This window comes from Prunus mume, linkage group LG2, assembly GCF_029339155.1.
Source record: "Prunus mume cultivar Tortuosa linkage group LG2, ASM2933915v1, whole genome shotgun sequence".
NCBI lineage: Eukaryota > Viridiplantae > Streptophyta > Magnoliopsida > Rosales > Rosaceae > Prunus > Prunus mume.
Window position 1 is genome coordinate 15,742,611 of NC_142699.1, and position 18,835 is coordinate 15,761,445.

Here is an 18,835-nt window from a genome sequence, read left to right on the forward strand (position 1 = left end):
ATTTGTTTCAGTTTGAAATTTGATGAAAACCGAAGAGGGAAAATTGGTTGCCGCCAAAACAATTATTAGAACCCCGCCATCTTCGATTGGCGCGGATCGATGACTTGTATATGTATCTACCGTCTGTTTCCCCATTGTATTGACTGACGGTGTAGATTTAACGACTTGTCCCTCTCTGGTTTTGATGAGATAGTTGGGTTGGGCCTATTCTTAGAGCACAAATTATATGCTGCTTGATGCTGACATTCATACATTGGGTTGGGTTGGGTTGGGCTGGGCTGGCCTGGGCTTTATGATGTTCATCGTTCTTTCATTTCATACGCAGCCCCATCAAGCCACGATGGCATGGCATGGCATGGCATCATGGATAGGAAATGGTCGGTTTTTCTTCTTCAAAAGTAGACAACGGAAAGAAAGAAAGGGCAAAAAGTAAAGTAACAATCCAATGTTGTTGGAACTGAACTGAACTGAACTCATATACGACACAAACTCACAACTCAGCCCATCATCTCTCAGATAGTGGGCTTCTTCAAGACTCAGCCCATCTTCTTTTTCTACTGTAACAAAGACAAACAAACAATGGTTCGGATCTGGATTTATGATGTTTTTTTTTAATATAAAGAAATTGAATTAAATAGGGCGTGAAAAAAATTGATTATGCGAATACAAAACAAATTATTTATTAACTTTAGTTAAATATGTTGAAGGTCCTCCTGATCAAAGTTTTTCAACACCAGAACCAAAAAGAAGCACGTTGAAGACTCTTTTTTTCTTCCGTATTTATTAACTTGGGCACTATTTTTTAATTTTAATTTTTTTTTTTGGGTGATACTCTCGTTCGTAATACAAGATCTCTTTCCATCCCAGTTCACCCAAAAAAAAAAAAAACAGCCTTTCATTGTTCTGAACGCTACCGTTGGCTCTCTGTCTCCGTCCATCTTCTCCACTGTAAACCCTATAAACAGTGGGGAGCACTGCAATGAGAATCAGCCATTACAACTTTACAGGTATGGTTTCCCTTTCTCATTCCTATTTCCTCTGTATTTGACCGGGTAAAGTTTTGAACTTTGGGTTCAGTTTCATGAACCAAGAACCAAGATGGCTTCGCTTATCATCTTTTCTTTTACCCACTGCATGCTTTGTTTTTTCAATTTATCATTTTTCTTAATGGGTTTATCATAAATATTGTTGGGCACTTGTTATCCCTACGGAAATCGTTGAATTCTTGAAAGGTTTGTAGGGTTTTTAATTAGGTATCTCTCTCCCTTTTCAAAGTTTTAGCCTTTTGGTTTTACTAACATCAGTGTTCACTAGTTAGCAGTCTACAACACTTTTTGAGTTCCTGCTAGGAAACTACAGAGATAATGCAAAAACATTAAGTTTGTCTATATTATCTTAGTCAGTCAATTGAATTACTCTAGTGGATATATGCCTAGTTCTTACCACATATAGATATCTAGATATAAAGTCAAGTAGTGACTAATGAGCAACTGATAATGCAACTTCCTCAAGGATCTCGCGTTTTCTATTAGCACACGATTTTGGTATACTTGTGTAGTAGGAGAGGCTTCCTTAGGCCTGCTTCTGTATCACTCTTATCCTGTTAACAGCAAAAGAGTGTGGTCCTATATAATGCTGCTAACCTCTGGCCCCGAGGGTTCATCAGCTTGCATTCTCTTTTTCGAAATCTACTTCTTTTTTATTTATTTAATCAAAATCAACCTAGTTTCATTTATAATTAGAATCAACCTGCTTATATTATAGTCTATCCAGAACTCAATTTCATTTCTTTTGAAATTCATGTTAAATGGCACTTATTTCCTTTTTGTTTTTTAAATGTTATATGTAAACTTTAATTAGTGCTGACCGTACTTGTATATGCTGTAGTCTTATCAGTTCAGCGAATAACATTTATGACCTTATCCTACTGACTTGTAGTCCAAATGATTGCCTGAATTTCATGCACAGCCATGTAGTGTTGTATTCCCGTTCTTATCTTTGTAAAATACATTGTTGATATGTGGTGGTTATACATACATACATACATATATTTGAGGGACACCCTTTAGAGTATCCTATTGAGGGATCCCTCAAATAATTTTATTTGAGGGACACCGTTTAGGGTATGCTACGAATTTTTTTTCAACGATCCAAACCATCTATTTTTTAGGTCTTCATTCATAGATCATCCTTGCAAAAAATTAGACAAGTCGGAAACTGTTTAGACATCCAATTGTGTCCTACAAAATCAATGGACACGGTGCTTCTAGAAAGTACTAAAATTTCAATAACTCAATTGAGTGGTCAAATGATATCGGATTCAATTGATTTTTTGCAGAGATGATCTTTGAATGATTATCTAAAAAATAGACGGTTTGGATTAGCGAAATACAATGCGGAGTGAGCCCTACAAGGGTGTCCTTATTTGAGGGATCCCTTAAGAAGCTCACTATATATATATATATATATATATATATGTATATATGTATATATGTGTGTATGTGTGTATGTGTGTGTGTGTGTGTCTTTTTAAGATTCCAGATAAACTAATCCACCTTCCTTTTTGCATCTGTTTCTATGAACTTCAAAATATTTAATTCCCATTCCAGTCCAAAATCAAATTTTTTACTGCGGCTTAATCTCCTCAACTTATTAATCTTCTGATTTTGAAGGAAGAGGGGATGCAGCTGCTTAGATGTTTGGTCATGCGGATTATCTTCAAGATTTTTTTTATTCATCTTGGAGATATTGCTCCTTTTTAAGTGGATTGGTTGGCAGTTTAATCTCAAAGAATTGCGCGGATGTGGTGAGTCATTTTAATAAATATGTTGCTCCTCTGGTTATGTTGCTGCACCATGAGATTTCAGCAATACTTTGTGATTTTAGATTGGCTTACCTTCAAGAAACTCTCTTTCTAAATTGGTTGAAGAAAGGGAAACTCAACTTTCAACCTTCATGGCTCAAAGGGATTTTATAGATATTAGTTCATCTGATAGTGAAACAGAGAGGGAAGAAGGGGAATCTGTCAACAGTAGAATTCTTCCACCTTGGGCATCTGTAACTGGCTCAAATCCGAGTACAGGTTAGACTGGGTTTTGTATTTTAAGAGCCTGCCCATGTTTAAAGTTAAGTTTATGAATTATTAATTACATGAGAATTAATGAAATTTTCAGATTATGCTGGGCAGTCTAGAAAGGTGCCTTCTCCTAGAAGAGCATATGCTTCTAATGGAAGCTCTCCTAATTTTAATCACCATGCACCGGTGAAACAGAAGTTTCATCCCAGTTCAAGCGATGACATAAGAACCTCAAGTCGACAGGCGGCTCGAGCACATTTTGGAAATGTGGAACAGCCTCAGAATTCACGAATCGCTAATATTTCTGTTAAGGACTATGAGAAAATCTCATCCCAACGGGATTTGAAGAGGACCCTTCCCCCATCTCTGCAGAATGCAAGAGATAACATGGCCCACAGTCAGTTTGGTGATACTTATGGAACCAATGGCAAGGGATTTATGAGAGACCATTCTACCAGGGGCAATGCCAATGAATTTGTTAGGCCTGAGAGCAGTGGGAGTAGGGTCCTGCCTCCCACTTTCATGCATGGAAAGTCATTTTCTACTTCACAGTTTGCTAGTTCAAGTGACCCCGCATACCATCCTGGCATAGGTGAAGAAAGGGTCACTGATAGTGATGAGAGACTGATATATCAAGCAGCACTAGAGGTATTTCTACAGCCATAACATTGTTCCAAATACCTGCACAGTGTAAATAGGATCTGGATCTTTTCTTGTTTTATATGAGTCCATTGCGTACTTGGGTTATTTTTGTAATTTTTGGTATGATATGTGTTTTGTTCTTGATTATTTTGTGAGATTTATTAAAATAAAAATGGTTAGGTATAGAATACCTGGGAAGAGCCTTGTATGTTTGGAAACCCAAGAACGGGACCAGCCATGTGTGGTATCGCATGTTTTAAAAATGAATGCTGTTTGGTAATCTTATGGTAATTAAAAATTCGTTTTCATTGTACGAATTTTGGGGTCAAAACCAGTTTGGAAGGGAACATAAATTTGGTACTTTCTCATGTTCCATCTTTCCTTCTTTCTCTTTTTATTTTCTAAGCCAGTTTGAAGTGAACCTACATAGAGTGAGTTTTGAAGATCTGGTTACTTCTCAGTCTATTCCTAATCCCATTTTACCCATTTCTTTTTACTGCTATGCCACCTCCTTAGAATTTGGTGAAATCCTTCTGCTACTACTAAATTGTGACTCTGAAGAATGAACTTGTTAAGCAAATAGTAAACTTATGACAAACAAGCTTTTGTGAAATGGCTGAACATAGTAGTGTTCACAATAGTTACTAATGCAGCTTTCGTGATATCTTAAATATAATCCGTGGAAAAAGATTGGTCCTAGATATTCTTATCCTAGTTTGACACCAATGAATCCTCTTTGAAGTGGTAAGGAAGTTTGGTTCTTGCAGGATCTCAATCAACCAAAAGTTGAAGCTACTCTACCTGATGGTCTTTTGTCGGTCCCTCTTTTACGACATCAGGTGTTTCTCTCTATCTATTTTATTTCGTTCTATCATTTTGATGAATATGTGTTTTTTAACTCAAATAAATTCGCGTCACAGAAAATTGCTTTGGCATGGATGCTTCAAAAGGAAACTAGAAGTCTGCATTGTCTAGGTGGAATCTTAGCAGATGATCAGGTAATTCATTAATAGTCTTCTGACCTGCAGCTCTAGCTTAATTTTAGATACTTGGCTAACAATTTTATATGTATGCTTTACATGGATTCATAACGCTTTTATCTTACAGGGCCTTGGTAAGACTATCTCAATGATTGCCCTTATACAAATGCAGAGGTTTTTGGATTCACAATCAAAATCTAAAGATTTAGGCAATCATAAAACTGAAGCTTTAAATTTGGATGATGATGAGGACAATGGCAGTGGTGGTTTAGATAAAGTCAACAAGACTGAGGAATCTGATGATATTCGATCAACTCCAGAAGTTAGTACATCTGCACGGTCATTCAAAAAGCAGAGGCCAGCAGCGGGTACATTGGTTGTGTGTCCAGCAAGTGTTCTTCGACAGTGGGCTAGGGAGCTGGATGATAAGGTCGCAGAGGAAGCAAAGCTGCGTGTCCTTATTTATCATGGAGGCAGCAGGACAAAGAATCCTGAAGAACTGGCTGGCTATGATGTGGTTCTCACAACATATTCTATTGTAACCAATGAAGTCCCGAAACAACCTTTAGTTGATGATGATGAATCTGATGAGAAAAATGGGGAAAAATATGGAATGTCTTCTGAATTTTCAATTAATAAGAAGAGAAAAAAGGCTCCTGTTGTTAGTAAGAAGGGAAAGAAGGGCAGAAAAGGAATTGATAGTTCCTCTTTTGATTGCGGTTCTGGTCCCCTTGCAAGAGTGGGTTGGTTTAGGGTGATACTGGATGAAGCTCAGACAATTAAGAATCACAGAACTCAAGTGGCCAGAGCCTGCTGTAGCCTTCGAGCCAAAAGAAGGTGGTGTTTGTCCGGTACACCTATACAAAATGCAATTGATGATTTATACAGCTACTTCAGATTTCTGAAGTATGATCCCTATGCTGTATATAAGTCATTTTACAGTACCATTAAGGTTCCAATATCGAGAAATTCAATCCACGGTTACAAGAAGCTTCAAGCAGTTCTGAGGGCTATAATGTTGCGTCGAACAAAAGGTGAAAATTTTGTTCTGGTTATTTGATTTTGATAGTCAGTAGTTGATTTTATGGTGTAGTTTTTCATCTAATAAATTTATTCTAGTTCTTTAGCTATTGGTTTGTTTTGTACAAATATGTCATTGATAGTTTTTTGTGACTACATATGTTGATCTATTAATAAAATGTCTGCTATGTTGTTCCAATACTGTGAACTAATGTGGGTATGCTTGTCTAGTTTGAAATTTTGGACTTTGAATTACTATTTGGTGCTTATCATACTTAGTTATTCTACGTAGGAACATTGATCGATGGGCAACCTATAATTGAATTACCGCCAAAAACAATACATTTGAGTAAAGTGGAGTTCTCATCTGAGGAGCGGGCCTTCTATACCAAGCTAGAAGCTGATTCACGTACTAAATTCAAGGTGCATTCCGTTTTGTTTTATTTATTCTACTCGAGGTAGTGCTGTCTGACTGTTTTGTACTGTATTCATCTTCTTTATATTTATTGCAAAATGGTACAGGTAGGAACTCCATGGTATTAATATAACCAACCTGCAGTTTTGAGGAAGATTCTTTTTGTGATCTCATGAAGATTCAATCCGGGTTTATACACTCTAGTATGCTGATTTCTTTTGTATCTTGCAGGCCTATGCTGCTGCTGGGACAGTTAATCAAAACTATGCAAATATCCTTTTGATGCTTTTGCGCCTCCGGCAGGCTTGTGACCACCCACTGCTTGTCAAGGGATATGACTCTGACTGTGTTGGGAAAGATTCTGTGAAAATGGCAAGGCAACTTCCTAGAGTTATGCTTTTGGATCTACTGCATCTCCTGGAAACTTCCTTGGCCCTTTGTCGTGTATGCAATGTGAGCTTTCTTTAAACCTACCCCCTCATTTTTCATTTGTAGCTTGTAAAAGCCTGTAAATCTATATATACATAAATTATGTTAAGGAAGATTACAAAACATCTGTTTTCGGATTTGATCAGCTACATCGTGCACAGCAGGGAGGCTGTGATGACTGCCTGTTAATTTTTGTGATGACTCCACATCTTTCTTCTGCTAGGATATAGTATTAGTATTATATACTTTACTTAGGGGCTCAGCCAATTATAGGAGATACACAGTACTTGCTTGTTATTCCTATGTGAAAATGGTCTCAGAGTTTCAGGTTAGTTTGAAATTGAATCAATGCGATTTGTTTTCTTACTTTTGTTATTTTCTGGTGTTATTTTTCATATGTGAATGTATATGCTATTGAGATGCAAATGTTGGGTTATAGGAAGTGTACTGTGAGTTGCATGGGACTTAAAGAAAGTTACTTTCTCCTTTTCTACTTTTTCCCCTTATAAATTCCTAGTCTCTTGACACTCACTAACATGTGTGCCAATTGACTTTTTCTATTGCATATTACTTATATAGCAATATAAATTGAATTAAATTAAAAATAAGTAGCAAATTTTAAACTAAAATTACGTTTGATGGGTTGATAGACTTAAACTTTTCCTTTCGCTAATTAACATTTTGTTTGTCGTGCGATAACTATTTAGTAAGTATATGGAATGGTGTCATTCTTAATCCTGACAACCATAACTTCATGCCAAATGACAAAATAAAAACTGATGCATTAGGGGACAATGGGAAAATGTTTACCCTTCCAACATCACATCTCACATCGATGGTTTTTCTGCCATGGATCTTTTATACCTGTAATCACCTACCTGCAACATCACACCTCACATCGATGGTTTTTCTGCCATTGATCCTTTTTCTCTCTCCCTATCCTGGCTTTACGAAGATAGAACACTTAACTTATTTAACTGATATTTTTTTGTTCGTGTTTTTTTTTAGGTCAGATTTTTGTTCTTAGATAAAACCCATTTGCCCAAGAATCAGTTAATGTATACAACAACCATCTTGCAAGCTTGTTAGTTGTTAGAACGTAGTCTTCTTTCTAGTTTTTATTTATTTTTTTAAATTCTAAATTTTAAGAAATTGCCTAGGACAGTTCTTAGTTTTGCTTTTTTACCATTTTACCTTTTAGAACTAAATTTCTCTTGTCTAATATTCTGTTTAACAAAGGGCATTTTATGTGTTTTTGAGAGTTTCACCAAAAGGTGCTTTTCCCTTTATATATAGATACATGGATGTAATGAATACTATATCAATAAATATTCCTCTGCATCATGATGCTTTATATTTGAAACCAATGTTCTTCCATTGTGTTTTTGTAACTTTGAAAAGAAAAAAAAAATTAACATGTTCAACTAATTTTTGGGGATTGCACTGATGATTCTCTTTGAAAATTGAGTGTCAGAATATTAAAAGAATATTGTGCAAACATTGTGTGCCTATTTAATTCTTCTTGTATTTAATACTTTTGGCAGGATCCACCTGAAGACCCTGTTGTTACTATGTGTGGCCATGTTTTCTGCTATCAGTGTGTATCAGAATATTTGACGGGTGATGACAATATGTGCCCTGCTATTGAATGTAAAGAACAAGTTGGTCCTGATAACGTCTTCTCCAAATCCACTCTCATAAGTTGCCTATCTAATGATCTTGATGGTAGTTCAGTGAATTCTCAGTCGGATGAGAAGTCAATTGTGGTACAGAATGAGTATAGTTCATCTAAAATCAGAGCTGTTATTAAGATTTTGCAGTCACATTGCCAGTTAAACGACTCAAATTCGGAACCGTACAACTCTACTGGACGCAATGGAGACCCTTATTTTGGAACCGAAATCGCAGATAGTAGCTATTCAGGTGTTGATGTTGTAAAGCACACAACAGTAGTTTCAAACTCCCCAAATGATGGACCAATAAAAGCAATTATTTTCTCCCAGTGGACTAGCATGTTGGATTTAGTTGAAACATCACTGAACCAATATTGTATACAGTACAGAAGGCTTGATGGTACAATGAGTCTGGCATCAAGAGACAGGGGTGTCAAAGATTTCAACACTGATCCTGAGGTTTTGGTCCTTACCTTGATAAATTGCTCAAAATAATCCATAACTGCTTCTGTTTTAGTTCATCATGTTTTCTTTCTTTTAAATGTGCAAGTTGGGCTTGACAAAAAAAAGGGCAAGGTGGGAAAACCTGAACCTCATAAGGATATTTTGGTTAGAATGCGTATCTGTGGATGTGAGATGTTGAAATAGCACTGAACTATACGTGCTTTAGTGTTGTACTTTTATATGAAAAATTGTTAACACTGCATGACTAACCCGTTTACTGCCTCAATCTGGTTATTAATTTTAACATCTTAATGGTTAAAATATATTGCAGATCACTGTTATGCTTATGTCCCTAAAGGCAGGAAACCTTGGTCTGAACATGGTTGCTGCATGCCATGTTATCCTTTTGGACCTGTGGTGGAATCCAACTACTGAAGATCAAGCTGTTGATCGGGCACATAGAATTGGACAGACTCGACCTGTTACTGTAACACGTCTCACTATTAAGGATACAGTGGAGGACAGGATATTAGCTCTACAGGTTTGATCTTTTACTTACTATTGCATATTGGATTTGTACTGCTGCTGCATTTTTTTCCCCTCTAATTCTGATTTCTATAGGATGGGTTCCTTAAAACCTTATCTGGTGCAAGAACATTTTACTAGTATTAAAAATAAATTCCTGGACTCAACATAATTACTTTTGGTTGCTCTCCATGTGTTTCGTTCTTTCTCTCACTTCTTTACAAGTCTTCTGAAACCTTCACTAGCCTTTTTTTTATCAATTCCTATAATCTGAAAATCAATTTGATCAATGGTCCAAAATCAGTCTGAGAAGAGAACATTTCCCTATACATATGTATGTATGTATACGTGTGTGTGTGTGTGTGTAAGAGATAGAGAGAGAGAGAGAGAGAGAGAGTAATAGGTAAGATCTCTTGTTAGATGGTCTAAGCTACTGTGTTGTCTTCGACCAAAAAATAAAGCTACTGTGTTGTCAAACTCTAAATCAAATTCATGTCTGTATGTCTGGCCTTGCTTGATAGCATCACTCTATTCATTATGCTAACAGTCAGGCTTTTGAAGTTTTATGATTTTAGATAGCAGCCAGAAAGATTAAATAGAAAAGGAAACTATTTTTCTGTTATGTTTATGTATCTTTTAGGCTCACTGATGAAATACTGTAGACATATATGTCAGACCATAGTTCTAATACTTTTTGTTTTACTCGGTGTTCTGCAGGAAGAGAAGAGAAAAATGGTTGCGTCTGCTTTTGGCGAAGATCATAGTGGGGGCTCTGCCGCACGTCTGACAGTTGAGGATCTCAGATACCTATTTATGGTTTAGAACACAAGGCTCAGGCTCAAGTATTTTTGCTGTATCAAGGGTTGTCTAGAAACAATTATAGAGAATTATGAATCGGGATCCTGATTAATGAAGGATACATGAAATATGTGGTAGCAGAGCCGGTTGATGTAGGCTCTGTCATGGGTGTAGACAGATGTGCATCCTAACCTGCGTCCGTTTTTTGACTTCCCAGGCCAAAGAAGGCATTTTTTGTTCCCCTCAAGTGCTGAGTAGCAGCACCCGTAGGGCGGCTGTAAATATTCTAATCTATTTTATTGTACAAAAGACTCTAGCATACCTTGCTTTGATTTAGTTTTGTTCATATAATAATGAATGTAAAATGTTGCTTATGTGATATTAATGCTTGCTGCCTGTTCACAAGAGAGAAGATCAAATGTTGTGAACAGAAGAGGAAGAGGAAGGAAAAATATAAGATACTGACCTCCTCATCATCATCATTGGTTGTTACTTGCCATTGGATGCGACATTTTCGATTTGTCTAGTTGAGTTTTAGGAAATGCGTTTGGTGGAGATGGAATGCAATGCGGAGTGGAGGAACGTGAAAAGTGTCGAAGAAAGAGCTGACAGTAGCTATTAGTGGTTTGGTTTCCCACTGGAAATAAATACTACTGCACTAGTTAAGCAATAACGGTTAGTAATCTTTTTTCATGTCTGGTTTGTTTTTAGGCATTGTCAGGGAATGAATATAAGCTGAAGGATTAGATTTGTGTGAATAGAAAGGGGGACTGACATGACATGCTTGCATGGGTGCATGGGTGCCTGGGTGCCTGGGTGCATGGGTGGGGTGCCGTGGAAAGGCAACTGGGTTGTGCTAATTCCGAAAGAAAAAATTCAAGCATATCCCAACCCAAGCCGAAGGATTGAGGAAAGCAGCAGGTCATGGACAAAATCCAGTCAGTCGGTCAAATCATATTATTACTTTTATTTTGATTCCCTTACTTTTTCCCACATTTCACCAACAAATACTGACTTTAGTGGTGGTGGGGCTATTAGTAATGTGGGGAAAGTGATCTCACAGGCATGTCCTGTATTCATTCTTCTGTATTGATACTGCATTGATGATTCTTGATAAACCTGATTAATTAAGTGATTAAAATCAGAATGAAATGGTATGTGTGTAGTACTAGTGCTAGTAGTATCAAATCAAGATCAACTTACTTTTTATGGTATGATTATTACAAAGTAACTTCATTTTTGGTTCCTAATATGATATCCCTGGCCCGGCCTGGCCTAATCTGAAAAGTAAAATAATCTGGTCACTTCACTTATAATGAATGTTGCAAAAAGAGGAAAAAAGTGAGTGAATCAATGAATGAATGAATGCCTTTGTAAAAGTCATTGCTTGAATGCACTCCAACTTGGGTCACACGCACCAAAGCCAAAGACCAAAGGCCAAAGGCCAAAGGTGGTGATTGATTGTTGGTGTCACATGTCCGAAACGGTGGTGGCTCCCTCAGCTCATGATCACGACTCTCCAACACTACAAACAGTCAGCAGCATGCTCATACTCTCACGTAGAAAAGTTATCACACATGACATATCATTATTGCTGACCGAGTTTAGCAAAACAATCCGTTTCACACAAATGTTTCTCGTTGAGTTTGGGCAATGAGAAAATAAATAAAAGGGCTGTCTTGGATCCTCATTCTTTAGTAGTTCACACACAAAAGAAAGGCAACCCAAGTGTAGTCTGGTAGACTTAGTAGTCGTGAATGCAATAATTTTGTGATTCTTTTGAGGACTGTCTTGATATTTATTTAATAATTCATAACTACCCCCGAATTGTCCGCCCTTTTCAGTTTTCTCTTCAAGTGAAAGGTTAAAAATTGAAAAGGTGAAAAGCAATACTTTTTTATTTTTAGAAATTTGGTCCTGGTCCATAAGAATATTACTATTACATTTGTCATACATTCACATTCACATTCACACACGGACAAAAGCCACCCCTCCATGATGTCAAATACATATATATTCTAGTAAGTTCTTCACCAACCTACTTCACGGTTTAACTAAATAAAAGAGAACGGCTATCTATCATCTATAATATAATCTACTCAACTGGAAATATTAATTACCAGAATATGTATTAATAGCTAGGTACCGTAATGTAATATTTAGCAGACATTGGGTCCGAATCCCACAAAACCATTGGCTCCATCGAATGAAATCTGGATGCCCTCTTGCTGAATGTTGCCTATTATGGAAAGCCCGGATGGGGAAGGAGCAAATGCAAAGCAAAAACTGCCCTTGTCATCCACCGGAATTAGAAAATTGCTGGCCGGAAGGGTCAGGATGGGTCCACCCGCACCCGAGAAATAAAACGAAACGGTTGGCACCCGAACCGACACGAAACCGTTGAGGTCGTAGCAAGTGTCAAAGATGGAGACTCCGGAGGAGAGGCGAGGGAGGTTGGCGGTCTGCTGAACAAAACTGTCCCGGAACGCCTCATAAGCCACCGTCGGGAACCTTGTGACGGCGGTGCCCGTGTCCATCACAACCCCTCCTTCGCTTTGCCCGAATATGTCTTCCGATATGGGCACCCGCATCCCTCCAACCCCAAGACCCGCAAGCCCCACAAAATAAAAACTCGGGGCCCGTGGGTTCCGGATCAGAGGGACCCATGCAGCACCCACGGGCATCGCCTCACGCCCGAACTCAATAGACCCTCCTCCTCCGCTGCCCAATTCGCTTGCTGCTGCTGCGTCGTCAGTGTCACTAGCAGTACCACTGCGGCGGCCCCGGCTGACTAAGCAGTAAGTGAAAGCACCGCCGGTCTGGCCGGCGAGCTGACCCACAAAAGACATGGGCCCACCCCCAAGCCCCAAAAGACCAGCGGCTCCCACAAACATGCCCCGATTCATATGGCCGCAGCCGATGGCCACGTTCTGGATGAGGGTGCTCCCCAACGTAAGAGTCTCGAGGGCAAGCGTGCCCTCCGTATAGGACCCGTCCCCGTAGGAGGCCTCGTAGCGGCATCGACCAGCATGGCAGCCAGGGTTCTGGAGGTGGCCGCAGACTGAGGAGCTGCAGGAGACCCCCATATAAGAAGCAGAATGGGCTGGGTCAAAGATCGGATCGGACTGGTGGTAACACTGGCTACAAGGTTGACACTGGACCCAAACGATATCACTTCCGGAGTCAATCACTATGTATTGGCTTCTTGGAGGACTCCCCACTCCGATCCGAACGAAGTATTCTCCACTCCCTTGCTCCATACCCGACACCACTTCCGACCCGAAACCCTTCTCCTCCTCCTTCTCCTCCTCATCAATGGTGCTGCTGTTGCTGCTGCTGCTTATACGATGACTTAGGCGCCGCATAAGGCTAGCAACCCTCTTTGCATCCCTTTTCATGCGTGCATGGAAAAGGTGGGTATGGGTATGGCCGCCGCCGTTCCGGTAAGATTGTAATGATATCGTGTCTCTGTGAACCACCTTCACCTTCCATTTTCCTCCTCCTCCTCCCCCACTATCGCTAGTACTGGCAGTGGTGGTGGGGCTGCTGCTGCTGCTGCTTGTGACGTTGCGTGCAGCTGCCGTAGGTGGCCCGATATTCATTTTGGTCCCCGCGATGGTTTCGTTTACGTTCAACTCCTGAAACTCTGGGTAAGTAATAGTACTGCGGATGGTGGAGGTAGCGGTGGCGGTGGTGGTGGCGCAGCCGCTAATTAGGAAGAAGAAGAGCAGCACTGCAGCCCTTTTAACTAGTACCGCTACTGCCTGCTTCACACGTACGGCTACCATGGTTTCTGTTAGCCAGCTAGCTTCAAATTGACAATGTAAATTAATTAAGCTGGCTATACCTTGCTTGCTTTGGGTTTGAAACAGTAATTGGGAGGTGGGAATATAGGTTGTATCTATGAGGCGGTTTGGGTTTTGGGATATGCATATAATATATTATACATATATATAGCACTAGAGAATTGAGATGGAGGAGGGCAGCAAAAAGGTCAAGGCCTGGCTAGCTAGCTAGCATTGGAATAATTGAGTGAGGGTGAGGCCCCATTGGCATTGCGGCATTGCCCCTCATCCATGGGTTAGAGGCCAAAAAACTTATATGATATTGGGATAATATTGTTTTGTTATTTTTGGCCAATCAGTCAAATGAAGAAGTTATCACGGAGTGACATAGCGTGATTGATCAGATATAGCAAAACAGTATTATTTCTGTTACACATAAGTGTTTCCGGTTGAGAGGATTGGGTTTTGTTTTTGTATTCTAGTTTTTGGATTAATTTGTGACAGTTGTAATTATGAGAGGAGTAAAGTGTACTATATATCTTGACTCCTGTGCTTGCTAGCTTTCTTCAACTTTAATTGTCTTTCTTTTGCCTTTTTGGGCTTCAGTCAGATATAATCAAATCAAAACAGATAATCAGTTAAGAATTGTGTATCTAGATAAAAGGGTACGTACGTAATTGCAATTTTGTGATTTCGGAACCTTTGCATAGCTTCAGACTCTCAAAGACACATTAATTAGATATTTGAGATATCTTGTAAAATGTTTACATTTCGTCACGAGACACACATTCATCATCAGTTGACAATTACTAACTTTGTGTATATGCTAAGCTAGCTATCTTAAATTTGTGTGTCTGCTTATTCCTTGGTAAAGACCAAAGCCAAGAATTCATTCCCTCTACTACTTTAGTTCAGGTCCTTGAGCTGAGTGGAGCTTTAAAAAGTGCGATAGGAAAGGATGAGTATTACTATTTCCTACAGAGGCTTATAACAAACAAAAAAATAAAATAAAATAATGAAGTAGTGCATGCTAGCCTTTTCAATTAGCTTTAAGTAGACGCTAATTAATATTAAGTAGACGAATGAGTGAGACCGACGACATTAATTAATTGTTAGCAAGACATAAAGAAAGATGAGTGATATGTATATATAAAACATTCTCTTTCCCTGCATGCATTATTATGTAGTAGCTAGACTAAGCTTGATTATGTATAGCCTAATAAGAAGGTTTACTCACGCTTTTCAATATTTAAAATAAAGGAGTGAGCACGTGCATGTTAAATATATGAGTTATATATATAAAAGAGAGAGATTCTATTGAGGGATCCCTCAAATAAGCTCATTTGAAAGACACCCTTATAGGGCCCACTCCGTATTGTATTTCATTAATCCAAATGTCTATGTTTTATATAATCATTCAAAGATCATCTTTATAAAAAAATTACTTGAATATGATATCGTTTGACCACTGTATTGCATTATTAAAATTTTAATACTTTCTTGAAGCATTGAGTTCATTGATTTTGTAGGATACAATTGGATGTCGAAACGGTTTTCGATTTGTCTAATTTGTAGAAAGGATTATCTATGAATGTAGACTTAAAAAAATTAGATTGTTTGGATTGTTGGAAAAAAAAAAATTTATAAGATACCCTAAAGAGTGAGTGTCCGTCAAATAAAATTATTTAAGAAATCCCTCAATAAAAGATAACTATATATATATATATATATATAACATGTCGAAATATTTATGTAAACTTTCTCAACGCAAATGTTCTTGTTCCTTGTATTAGGGCATGCAAAATGTAAATTGAATGAAATCAAGGGTAGAATATATATATATACATCCTTAAGCGAGCAATTTCAATATTCGATTATTAATTTTCAGTTGTAAAATTAAGGCAGCTCTTGACCAAATCCAATTCCCCATTGATTGACTCGTGTAGAGTTTCTCCTGTGGGGGTGAGTGACGAGGAGTTTGATTTTATTTTATTTTCTTTGTGTCGACCAGCCACTCACATTTTGTATACATATGCATAATGATTGCATAAGATGCATGAGTACATTGAGTAGTTGAGTACTCCGCCATGCATGATAAACTTTTCCATCGCACTATGAACAAAACAAGCATGCACAACAGTAACATCAATTCATGGCCATTCCATTATTCTAGTGGAAAGTATATGATTACTAAACACAGAGAGAGAGAGAGAGAGAGAGAGAGAGAGAGTTCTATCCTATCTTATATCCTATAAATTGTTGTCCCCTACAAACCACTAAGCAATACTCTCCACGAAGAACTTTGCATGCAATGGAATACGACTATTTAATAAAATTTCGACCTCAATTAATAATAAAAGCAAAAATAAACGCACTTGGGATGAAAAACTAACAAATTAAGTACCTTGATTTGATTTGATTTTAAAATTCCTGCAAAAGAAGATTGCAAGAGATTTTCCTCAGAAAAGTTGAGTTTCTTTCGGTGCACACAACACAAGTTCTTGCAAACATTTGAAGTTAATTTAGAATTGGCACGACCTTTGTCCATGAACGAGTGAGTGGATTGTTAGTTTAAAAGCAAATTCGTATATAAATCGACTATAATGGCGGCTGAGGTCACTCTCTTTTGGCACAATTCATTCACAACTACATGATTAATTCAGCCTCTGAGTCTGAGGCTGAGGTTGTGGGACCGCAAGAGATTAACTAGATACGGAGGGAGGGATAATGAATTAATACGACAACACCAACCAAACCGATAGCGTAGAAAATTAACAAACAAAGAATAAGTGGGATTACCACACAGAATATAATTAATTTATTAATTCCAATAATTGTAGCATTATAGCACCTAAAAGTTGACCTTACTTTTAATTAATTAAAATTAGTAGTCTTATCGTCCTTTAATTTAATCTATGCCGCCTCTGTCTCTTCCTCTAAGTGATTTCTCTTTTCTCTCACTCTCACTCGGTGTTACGCAGCTTATGATTATGAAACCCCATATGCATATGCATGCATGCATGCACTGGCTTCATATAATAGTTTTGGTATGCAATGCATATATTGATATATGTTATGTTGACAGTAATTGTTTCCATAAACACGTAATTGTTTAGGATGATACAAATGCTGAAATAAAAGAGAACGATGGATCGAAAGGAAGAAAAAATTTGACATCATATTAGTTTCTCATCATCAAGTGCTTGTGCATCATCACATAATAGAATACTAGTTTGTTGGGGCTGGGGCTGGGGCTGGGGCTGGCTGATCATCAAGGCCACTAGAATGAGATTTGAGTTGTTCAACGAGGACCAACAACTCAGAACGCATTGTCGATTCCAAATAATTATCAACGTGCTTCATGATGTTCGGAAACCGAGCGTCATGGCCTTCGTCTTCGTCATCCACGTGGGTAGTAGTAGCACTAGAGGCCGCCGCGCAGTACCATTGACATATGACTCTAGCAATGGCCATCACATATAAACCACAATCATAAAGATTTGTCTGCCGCGGTGTCGGTAATTCTCTAAAACAAGGCTCATTGTTATCATCAACATAGTAACTACTAGTACTAGTACTAGTACGTGGAGTATTCAAGTAACCATGATGATATTGAGGCACCCAATTGGGGCTGCTGCTTTCCTTTCATCATCATCATCATCATCATCATCGCGATCATGATCACCAACACCCTTGACCATCAAGTTGTAGAGAAACCAATGCGGCGCCCTGCACATCATCCCAACCCTTCTGATATTCCTTGCCCTTTTCATATTTTTCTTGTGATGATTACCTCTAAATCGAACTGTCGAAGAAGAAGATGATGATGATGTAGTAGTAGTAGTAGTAGTATCAGTAGCTTTAGAATTAGAAGAAGAGGTGGTAATATTAATTCCTCCTCCCACATGTTTAACTGCTCCATAAAGTCTTCTGGCATCGCAATGATTCAATCCCCTCAAGCTGTCATAATGCACAAATGTATTTGATTTTCTGTAAAACACCAGCAAGCTCCAATGTGTTCCCCCATCAATTTGGCTCACATTTTTATTATTATTGACCGTGAAAATAACAAGTTGCTTTTCGGCTACCTTATGAGACTCCTCAAACCCTTTCAAACTCTGAGAATCGAGGGAATTTGCTAGCCAATATGAGAGTGTAGGTGGAACCAGAAGGATGTCATCTTTGGATTTCGAGTGGATTTGGGTATCAACATCATCATCATCATGATGCACATCTGGTAATTGGGAATTAAAAAGATAGCTGAAGTAGAATTCAATAAGGCTGTCATTTAAGAAATGTGGGCCTCTAAGCAGATCCAAGTCACAACTTCTCAGCACAACCTTATCATAAGTCAAGCCCCCCTCCTTCTCCATCAATATATAATTAAACTTATCTGCAACACAAGTCTATAATCATAAGCTAGCTTAATGATGAATCCATGTATACCAAGATTTCAACCCTAATAATAATGAATCCATAATTTGTTGACTGGGAGGAAATTAATTAGGACAAATAATTTGGCTATCAAACCCAAAAGCTACCTAGCTAAAAGGTTTTATTGGAGAATTGATCACGGGCTTGAACATTCTGGCTACGTACCAGCAAGTCCCGACATCAAATAGTTATAGTATGCGCATAGAAATATATATGCCTATGGCCCCCGTTTGGTGGGCCGGATTGGACAGACCGCGTCATGGCATCCATGAATACACACTAAGATAAACACATAATAATGAAAGAGGCATACAAAACCAAAACAAGAATGATCGAGTATGCACCTTAAATCTTGAAATTAATAAAATACTGGTGAATCTAGATCGAGAGATCGAATAGCTTAGCTAGAAAAATAGCTGCTCCTGCTGCTGATGCTGTTTTAAGAGTAAAAAGGAGCCTTGCACAACTTTCTGGGTGTTATGGGAAAACCAGAAATATATATATATATATATATATATATATTAGGGTTTCCTACCCCCATAAAGGAGACGGGCAGGGCAAGGGCAGCCAATTCATAGGTTTCTTCTCTCTCTCTCTCTCCTCTCTCTCTCTCT

At 38.3% G+C, this 18,835-nt stretch overlaps 2 protein-coding genes across 5 annotated transcripts; one reads left to right on the plus strand and one right to left on the minus strand.

Moving 5' to 3' along the window:
* Positions 1-717: 717 nt before the first annotated feature.
* LOC103321108 (SNF2 domain-containing protein / helicase domain-containing protein / zinc finger protein-like protein) lies at positions 718-10,381 on the plus strand. Of its 4 annotated transcripts, none has more exons than XM_089046507.1 (12): positions 718-1,007; positions 2,673-2,806; positions 2,930-3,082; positions 3,174-3,724; positions 4,486-4,557; positions 4,639-4,716; positions 4,826-5,732; positions 6,011-6,141; positions 6,365-6,586; positions 8,107-8,694; positions 9,011-9,220; positions 9,922-10,381. In XM_089046507.1, the coding sequence occupies exons 3-12, from the start codon at positions 2,956-2,958 to the stop codon at positions 10,024-10,026; spliced, it is 2,991 nt and encodes a 996-aa protein (XP_088902633.1). In that variant the 5' UTR covers positions 718-1,007; positions 2,673-2,806; positions 2,930-2,955; the 3' UTR covers positions 10,027-10,381. The 4 variants fall into 4 exon arrangements, with proteins under 4 accessions (XP_088902633.1, XP_008221091.2, XP_008221092.2 ...); XM_008222869.3 differs by having other exon boundaries at positions 733-1,007; positions 2,887-3,082; XM_008222870.3 differs by having other exon boundaries at positions 866-1,007; positions 2,677-2,806.
* Positions 10,382-11,873: 1,492 nt separating this feature from the next.
* On the minus strand, positions 11,874-13,910 carry LOC103321107 (Eukaryotic aspartyl protease family protein). Its single transcript, XM_008222868.3, has one exon. The coding sequence runs from the start codon at positions 13,788-13,790 to the stop codon at positions 12,162-12,164; it is 1,629 nt and encodes a 542-aa protein (XP_008221090.1). The 5' UTR covers positions 13,791-13,910; the 3' UTR covers positions 11,874-12,161.
* Positions 13,911-18,835: the final 4,925 nt, after the last annotated feature.

Excerpts from the sequence above, each read along its gene's own strand:
- LOC103321107 (XM_008222868.3), bottom strand. The coding sequence starts at position 13,790 with ATGGTAGCCGTACGTGTGAAGCAGGCAGTAGCGGTACTAGTTAAAAGG.
- LOC103321108 (XM_008222869.3), top strand. The coding sequence starts at position 2,696 with ATGTTTGGTCATGCGGATTATCTTCAAGATTTTTTTTATTCATCTTGG. Across the intron at positions 2,807-2,886 it reads CAAAGAATTGCGCGGATGTG|ATTGGCTTACCTTCAAGAAA; the intron begins GTGAGTCATTTT and ends TTGTGATTTTAG. Across the intron at positions 6,142-6,364 it reads ATTCACGTACTAAATTCAAG|GCCTATGCTGCTGCTGGGAC; the intron begins GTGCATTCCGTT and ends TGTATCTTGCAG.